Source organism: Melanerpes formicivorus, unplaced genomic scaffold (genome assembly GCF_026170545.1).
Source record: "Melanerpes formicivorus ecotype bairdi unplaced genomic scaffold, bMelFor1.0.p_v2 SCAF_204, whole genome shotgun sequence".
Classification (NCBI taxonomy): Eukaryota; Metazoa; Chordata; class Aves; order Piciformes; family Picidae; genus Melanerpes; species Melanerpes formicivorus.
This window is the reverse complement of record NW_027142556.1, coordinates 159,533-168,691: the sequence shown is the minus strand read 5'-3', so window position 1 is coordinate 168,691 and position 9,159 is coordinate 159,533. Positions and strand designations below refer to the sequence as shown.

General features: G+C 51.1%; 1 protein-coding gene across 1 annotated transcript; it reads right to left on the bottom strand.

The window, feature by feature from the left end:
• Positions 1-7,334: 7,334 nt before the first annotated feature.
• On the bottom strand, positions 7,335-8,348 carry LOC137457857 (olfactory receptor 14A16-like). The gene has a single exon (XM_068169589.1). The coding sequence runs from the start codon at positions 8,346-8,348 to the stop codon at positions 7,335-7,337; it is 1,014 nt and encodes a 337-aa protein (XP_068025690.1).
• Between the last annotated feature and the right edge of the window lie 811 nt (positions 8,349-9,159).

Below are 9,159 nucleotides of genomic sequence, written 5' to 3'. Positions count from 1 at the left end.
TTGCTAGTTGGGTAGCTATGGTCAAAGCAGTAAAGGGTTCTCACTTTTGTATATGGTGAGAAGTTAAAAGGGTTTGATAATTATATATAAATTCCTCAGGATGGTATATGACTCTTGGAATAATCATTACTTGTATACAAAATTCATTACTTCCATTGAACTGTTTAAGAGATATACATGGGGTAACTCCAGTTTTTTAACATATCCATTTAGTATTATTGGCAGGAACTAGCCAATCAGATTTCGATCCCTTTCCTAGTGTGGTCTCATTTGTACATAAACGCCTTTTCTCAAGGGGTACTTCGCCGACACATCTGCCCTGTCCTGATACATATTGCATCACTATTCCTGGGTTGTTCGCAGTGTTCCATACACCTTGTGTAGGATCAGACCCATTCGCTAGTTTTGGGTCAGAGGGTATACCTACTGCTTCATAAAAAGGGGGCCTTACATCATAGCAAAGCCAGCAGTTTGTTGTCATATTTGGATTTGTAGAGTTCAGTATCTGGTATGTTGAGTTCAACAGCTTCCATAGCAGGGGCATTTCAAATTCTAAAGTATTCGGAGTCTCGGTGTTATTGGGAGCCGCATCCTTGGTATTATTTTTGGTGTTATGTATTAAAGGTCTAGATGTTTGTGGGTTAAGAACTGGGTTAGGCCCGACTGCTTGGGGTGCTTGTCGCATGGTCCTCATGATTTGTATCACTACTCCTGGATCTTTGAAAGCGTTGTGAATAAATACTGACCACATTTTTCCCACAATCCAACCCGTATTAGCTGGGTTTTGGATTTCCAAAATCAAATGGGAACAAGTCCCTCTTTCAGCCAGTAATCCATTGCGTGCAAATTTTGGATGGTTACACCTATTTGGTCCCCATCTTACCCGCAAAAATTCATCCTCTTTTTCTGGTTTCCATCTACCGTTTGTCACAATGGTCTCGCATCCCCAATATCCATAAAACCAATATCCTGGATAGTTACAATAACTCTTTCCTGGGTTTGAACTGGGACACCAATATGTTCCCCATATTGACTTAGGTCCTCCAATCCTGGAGAATAAATCGAAATTTGTTATCATAAAACTTGGGGCACCTACTGTTATGTTTTCCCTTATCACTCGATCACTTGCAAGGTCCCGTAGGATCCACCTGTATGGCTGATGGTGATGATAATCTAATTCTGCCTGTCCTATAGTGACAAGCTCCAAAATCAAGATCACATAAAGGCATTGCAGCCCCCCCATGCAGAGGCTGTTTTGCCGTTGTCTGGGTTCTGCCAGTGCGGAACTCCCAGGCTTGGACAGGACACTTGCCAACTTGTCATCTTCTCTTGTCACCGGGGTGTACAGGTTACAGGGGTGTCTGATGATCCGGTCCTGTGAACAAAAACTCACAGTTTTCATTAGTTTTATTCTGAAGGTCTGGTTTAATAGACTTAAGCGGACACCATTTAACTCTGCCATCTTTTCTGACAGCGGCATACCCTCACCCTGTCAGAACTAGTTTCCACCCTTGTTCCCATTCTCCCAGCTCATTTCTAATTATGACCAACGGGCCTTCTTCTAGTGCTCGAGTGGCCCAATGTTTTTGGGTGGAGCTAGTCAACTCCTCCCCCTTGGGGAATTGATTCAGTGCTAGCAGAGCAGTCGCTAGGAGGCGTGCTTGGTCTCCCAGGGGAATGGCGTTGACAAAGCCTTCTGTTTTTGCTAATACCTCCAATTTAGATTTCAGAGTTTGATTCGCTCATTCTACTATGGCCTGTCCTGTGCTATTTTACAGGATGCTGTGTGTTAGGGTGGTACCCCATTTCAGAGCAAATGCCTGGACTGATTTAGAGACAAAATTTGGACCGTTGTCTGTTTTGATCTGATTAGGGACGCCGAGCCACACCATGGCTGTCAGCCAGTGTTGGATGGTTGCTTTGGAGTCAGTCCTAAGGTGTTGAGTGGCTACGATCACCCCGCTATATGTGTCTACAGTTATCGCTAGCCACGCTCGAGGTTTCAGCAATTGGCAGAGTGTAAAATCCATCTGCCACACCTCGGAGGCTTTAAGACCACTGGGGTTTACCCCACTGGACCACAGTGGTGCTTTCTGACAGTGGGGACATGTAGCTACTATGTGTTTCACATCAGCTAGCGTGGCCGATGGGGCCCAGTTGGTGCACGCAATCTTTATTTTCCTCCAATCCGTGAGAGGAACTTTTCCCCCTCATGGTCCCTCTTTATAATAGATGGGGATACTTTGGCTTTTGACTCTGTCTACCCCCATTTCCTCCTCCTCTGAATTTGGATCGGTTGCGAGCCACTCGTCCCAGCTAGTGTCTGATCCGGAATCAGAACTCTACTGACTGGTTACTTCTGGGCTCCAATACTTTTTTGTTGGGCTCCGGCCCCTCCCACTTCCCTTGTGGGCGGGCCGTTCCCCCCCTCTTGGCTCGCCCCACCTTCTACTTGTCGGGGTGTTTGCCCTATAAGGGCTTTTTTTCAGATGGCCGCTCTGTTTGGCTCTCCGCCCTTCACTTGCGCTCCCCTCCCCTTCCTGGTTGCCCCCACCACCTTTCTCCTTCTCATTCTCCTCCTCTTCCCGTTTGTGTGCGCTTGTTAATTCTAGCGCTTCCTCCCTTTCCCGCCAGGGGCATCCTTGCTCCACCCTTCCCCTTGCCGCTCAGCGCCATTTTGGGGTGCATAGGGCGGTGGTCTAGCCCAGATGTCCTCAGACTCTGATTTCCCCGCGGCACCCCTAGCCTCCTCGGCTAACCCACCCCAGAAGGATTTTGCTTGATTCTGTCCCTCTGTAAGCGGGTCGGGGTTCAGGGATTTGGGGGGTGTATCGCCCTCCCGCAAGTCTCCAGGCTTGGCAGAATTGCCATCGTCTGGGGGGCGCGGAGTCTGTGGCTGCCCCGACTCCCAATTTCGGGGTGGCCAACAAACAGTCCCTTGCTACCCTCCAGGTCTCCTGCTCTTGTATGGCCTTCTGCAGAGCCTGTACGACTCTCCCCCACGACTTAAGATTTTTCCCACAACCCAAGGACATCATCTCCTCGGCTAACACTTTAGTGCATTTGTCCCACACTTCTGGGTGGAGAATGTCCACCAGCTGGTCGATGACCCCAATCTGTAAAAGCCTAGCAAATGCGAGAGTAAAATCTTTGGGTTTACAATCAATACCACACTGCTTATGTAGTTGTGATACGACCTTCACAAGGGCTTCCATCCTCCTTGTTGGTCCAGGAGTGTCCTTCCCGCCGGGCTGGTCCTGCCGTTCTGGCCAACGTTCACCCGATTCCAGGCGGGTTCCCGGGTTTCAGTACCACCCTCTATGGCAATAACCAGCTGGAATCAGTGGACCTCCACCTGGGAAGGGATGATGAGCTGGTTGAGAGTGTATGGGCTAAAATTAAAGGCAGGACAGGGGAAGGATATATTACTGTGGGGGTCTCCTCCAGGCCACCTGACCAGCAGAACCAAGCAGATGAGGCCCTCCATAGGCAAATAGAAGCGGCTTCCAGGTCACAAGCCCTGGTCCTCATGGATGATTTCAACCACCCTGACATCTGCTGGAGGGACAACACAGCAAGGCACCAGCAATCCAGGATGTTCCTGGACTGCATAGAAGACAACTTCCTCCTCCAAATGATAGAGGAACCAACAAGAAAAGGTGCTATGCTGGACCTTCTTCTCACCAACGGAGAAGGGCTGGTAACCAATGTGAGGCTCAGAGACAGCCTTGGCTGCAGTGACCATGAAGCAGTTGAATTTAATCTCCTCAGGGCAATCAGGAGGAAGTATTCTAAGCGTACGACTCTAGACTTTAGGCGTGCAGACTTTGATCACTTTAGGGATCTGATAGCCAAAGTGTTGTGGGACAAAGCCCTGGAGGGAAGAGGGACCCAGGACAGCTGGTCAGTATTCAAGGACCACCTCCTCTGTGTCCAGGAGCTCTGTATACCAACAAGAGAAAAGCAGGTAAGAATGCTAGGAGGCCTGCCTGGATGAGCAAGGAGCTACTGGACACACTATTACTTAAAAAGAAACTCTACAGGCAGTGGAGAGAAGGACAGGTAGAACAGGGGGGAGATAAGGAAGCTGCCCAAGCAGCAAGAGACCTGGTTAGGAAAGCCAAAGCAGAGTTCGAACTGAATCTAGCCAGGGAGGTTAAAGGGAAAACTAAGAACTTCTACAGGTACATTAATGGGAAGAAGAAGCCTAGGGAAGGTGTGGGCCCCCTCAGAAAGGAAACTGGTGACATGGTCACAAGTGATGAGGAAAAGGCTGAGGTACTCAATAATTTCTTTACCTCAGTCTTCACTGCAAGGGCCTCCAGCCACACTCCTGATGTTATGGAAGACAAAGCCAGGGACGGGGAGGAAGAACTGCCCATTGTAAGTGAAGATCAGGTTCGTGATCATCTGAAGAACCTGAAAGTGTTCAAGTCCATGGGACCCGACGGGATACACCCATGGGTACTGAGAGAACTGGCAGAGGAGGTTGCTAAACCCCTCTCTATTCTATTCCAAAAGTCATGGCAGTCTGGGGCAGTCCCCACAGACTGGAAAAGGGGAAACATTACCCCCATTTTCAAAAAGGGTAAGAAGGAGGAACCAGGGAACTACAGGCCAGTCAGTCTCACCTCTGTGCCCGGAATGATCATGGAGCAGATCCTCCTGGAGGCACTACTGACTCAGAAGAATAGTGAAGAAGTGATTTGGAACAGTCAGCATGGCTTCACCAAGGGCAAATCCTCCCTGACCAACCTGGTGGCCTTCTATGAACAGATCACAACATTAATAGCTGAGGGGCGAGCAACTGATGTCATTTGCCTGGACCTGAGCAAAGCCTTCGACACTGTCCCGCAACACATCCTGGTCTCCAGGCTGGTGACACATGGGTTTGATGGGTGACCACTAGATGGATAAAGAACTGGCTTGATGGCTGCACCCAAAGAGTGGCTGTCAATGGCTCCATGTCCCAGTGGAGGCCAGGGACAAGCGCAGTCCCTCAGGGATCAGTCCTGGGACCAGGCTTGTTCAACATCTTTGTGGGTGCCATGGACAGTGGCATTGAGTGCACCCTCAGCAAGTTTGCTGCTGACACCAAGCTGTGTGGTGCAGCAGACAGGCTGGAGGGAAGGGAGGCCATCCAGAGGGACCTGGACAGGCTGGAGAGGTAGGCACAAGCCAACCTCGTGAAGTTCAATAAGAGCAAGTGCAGGGTCCTGCATCTGGGTCAAGGCAATCCCAGGCACAAATACAGGCTGGGCAGTGACTGGCTGGAAAGTAGCCCTGAGGAGAGAGACTTGGGGGTGCTGGTGGACAAAAAGCTCAACATGACCTCTCAATGTGCACTTGCAGCCCGCAAGGCCAATCAGATCCTGGGCTGTATCAGGAGAAGTGTGGCTAGCAGGTCGAGGGAGGTGATCCTCCCCCTCTACTCAGCCCTGGTGAGACCCCACCTAGAGTACTGTGTCCAGTTCTGGAGCCCCTATTACAAGAGGGATGTGGAGGTGCTGGAACGTGTCCAGAGAAGAGCCACGAGGATGATCAGAGGGCTGGAGCACCTCTCCCATGAGGACAGACTGAAGGAGTTGGGGCTGTTCAGTCTGCAGAAGAGAAGGCTCCGAGGTGACCTCATTGTGGCCTTCCAGTATCTGAAGGGGGCCTACAGGAAGGCTGGGGAGGGACTTCTCAGGATCTCAGGTAGTGATAGGACTAGGGGGAATGGAATGAAGCTGGAGGTGAGGAGATTCAGGCTAGATGTGAGGAGGAGATTCTTCACCATGAGAGTGGTGAGACCCTAGAATGGGTTGTCCAGAGAGGTGGTTGGGGCCCTGTCCCTGGGGGTGTTTAAGAGCAGGCTGGATGAGGCTCTGGCCAGCCTGATCTAGTGTGGGGTGTCCCTGCCCATGGCAGGGGGTTTGGAACTAGATGATCCTTGTGGTCCCTTCCAACCCTGAATGAAATTATGAAACTATGAAACACCTGCATATTCACATTCATAGAATCATAGAATCATACTCAATAAGGCTGAAAAAGACCTCAGAGATCATCAAGTCCAACCTGTCACCCATGACCTCATGACTACTAAACCATGGCTTCAAGTGCCACATCAAATCTCCTCTTGTACACCTCCAGGGACGGTGACTCCACCACCTCTCTGGGCAGCACATTCCAATGGCAAATTACTCTTTCTGGGAAGAACTTTCTCCTCTCCTCCAGCCTAAACTTCCCCAGGCACAGCTTGAGACTGTGTCCTCTTGTTCTGGTGCTGGTTGCCTGGGAGAAGAGACCAACCCCCTCCTGGCTACAACCTCCCTTCAGGTAGTTGTAGACAGCAATAATGTCTCTAAGCCTCCTCTTCTCCAGGCTAAGCAACGCCAGCTCACTCAGCCTCTCCTTACAGGGCTGTGCTCAAGGCCTCTCCCTGGCCTCATTGCCCTTCTCTGGACACCTTCAAATCTCTCAATGTCCTTCTTAAACTGAGGGGCCCAGAACTGGACACAGGACTCAAGGTGCTGCCTAAACAGTGCAGAGTACAGGGGCACAATGAATTCCCTGCTCCTGCTGGCCATGCTATTTCTGATGCAGGCCAGGATGCCATTTGCCTTCTTGGCCACCTGGGCACACTGCTGGCTCCTGTTCATCCAGCTGTCAATCAGTACCCCCAGGTCCCTTTCTGTCTGGTTGCTCTCCAGGCACTTGTTCCCTGCTGTTCTTGTCTGAGACAACTTCTTGGGCACGATTTTGGGAGAACCTCTGGAAGAAGGCCTTCAGACACTGCCCTGAGCAGATTACATCTTTTTTGTGGAACTGCTCTTCAGGCCATCTCTGCCAGCACTGCCCCTGGCCTGTCCCTGCCTGTAGTCCCAGCACTGCCACACAGCAGCACAGTGCCCAGTCTGACAGAGCACTCAGGCCTGGCCCCAACACAGAGGCTCAGTAGGAGAGTGCGGAAGGGAGGAAAGAGATGCTCAGGACAGCCCAAGTGCTGGGGCTCCCTGGAACTGCTGCTGTGCTGGGACTCTGCCCCTCCACCTCTGCACACAGGCACTGCCCTGCAGCTCCAGAGAAGGCTTGGAGGAAGGAGCTCAGAGAAACAAGTCCCTGCAGGGTGCCTTCTTGTGTTGAACACACAGGAAGCACAGCTCCTGATGTCTGCAGTCTCTGAGTCACACCAGACAGGCCAAGACTGAATCAGAAATGGTCTGGAGAAAGACACTTGTGGGGAAACAACATTCTCAGAATGGAACACCACCAGCAGCAGCCAAAAGCTGAGATGCCAGGCTGGGCCTGCACTGAGTGACATCAGAACTGCTCTGCAGGAGAAGACAAACAGTTTATTGCCTCTGAAGGCATCCAGTGATTAGTTTGCTCAGGGCAGCCTTGAGCTCCTGGTTCCTCAGGCTGTAGATGAGAGGGTTCAGTGCTGGAGGCACCACTGAGTACAGAAGTGCCACCACCAGATCCAGGGATGGGGAAGAGATGGAGAGGGGCTTAAGATGGGCAAAAAATGAAGTGCTGACAAACAGGGAGACCACAGCCAGATGAGGGAGGCAGGTGGCAAAGGCTTTGTGGCGTCCCTGTTGAGAGGGGATCCTCAGCACAGCCCTGAAGATCTGCACATAGGACACCACAATGAACACAAAACAACTAAAAATTACAAAGACACTGAGCACAATTAGCCAAACTTCCCTGAGGTAGGAGCTGGAGCAGGAGAGCTTGAGGATCTGGGGGATTTCACAGAAGAACTGCTCCAGAGCATTGCCCTCGCAGAGGGGTAGTGAAAATGTATTGGCTGTGTTCAGCAGAGCATAGAGAAAGCCACAGGCCCAGGCAGCTGCTGCCATGTGGACACAAACTCTGCTGCCCAGAAGGGTCTCATAGTGCAGGGGTCTGCAGATGGCAACATAGCGATCGTAGCACATGATGGTGAGAAGAAAATACTCCCCTACAATGAAGAAGAGAAAGGAAAAGAGCTGTGCAGAACATCCTTTGTAGGAGATTGTCCGGATATGCCATAGAGAATTAGCAAGTGATTTGGGGACAGTGGTGGAGATGGCACCCATGTCAAGGAGGGAGAGGTTGAGGAGGAAGAAGTACATGGGGGTGTGGAGATGGTGGTCACAGGCTATGGTGGTGATGATGAGGCCATTGCCCAGCAGGGCAGCCAGGTAGATGGCCATGAAGAGCCAGAAGTGTAGGAGCCGCAGCTGCTCTGTGTCTGTGAATGCCAGGAGGAGGAACTGGGTGATGGAGCTGCTGTTGGACATCTGCTGCCTCTGAGCATGGAGACCTGTCCAAGGAAGGACAGACAATAACAAGTTAGGGGACACTTCTCTCAAGCTAACCATAACCCTCCTCCCTGAGCTGCATGAGGAAAGGATCAGCTCATTCCCATCACTACCAACCAATGGCAGGGTTTATCACAGCTTCAAATGCAGCAGGGACACAGAGTTACTATGAAGATGCCTCTGGTTTCAGAATATAAAGTGACAAATCGGCCAATCCCAGAGAACAAGAGTCCCATGGACAGGTGGAGAAACAGGGACCAGCACTGCAGTGCTGCAGAGACAGTGAAGGGAAGAGAGGGGCTGAGGGTGAAGGCTTCTCCTTACCCACTTCTGCTCACTGTTGCTCACAGGATGGAACTGAAGGGCTTTGGTCATCCTTTTGTGTGAACACTCCAGGAGTCTTCAGCTGAACATCAGCTGCTGAGATGGAGATGCCCCCAGGAGCTACAGCTGCAGTGTCCTGCATCCACTGTGTCAGCGACTGCAGTGACTTCTCCAGCAAACTCTCAGCAATCTCCCAGTCCTGGCCACCTTGAAGCTCTCACTGCCTTTTTCATCTCCCTAAGATCCCCTGGCAGTGCCCTAAGCCCTGCTGTGCTGTGCAGAGGAGAAGCTCCTGGGTAGAGCTGTCTCTTTAAAGTGCTGCCTGCTTGCCAGCAACTCCCTCCAGCCCAGGAGTCTGGCCCAGCTCAGCAGCAGAGGACCAGCCCAAGGCATTTAATGACCTCTCTGCTGGCTATGGTGTTGAGTCGATGAGCCTCACAGACTGAAAGAAAGCTGAAAAAAACCTCTCAGGAGGTCATTATCAAGCTTCAAAGTTTACTGGAGTGTTAATGGGTCCCACTGAGGACCATCACTGACAAAGCCTCCC

Bases quoted from the DNA above. Each gene is read 5' to 3' on its own strand.
- LOC137457857 (XM_068169589.1), bottom strand. From the start codon at position 8,348: ATGGTTAGCTTGAGAGAAGTGTCCCCTAACTTGTTATTGTCTGTCCTT.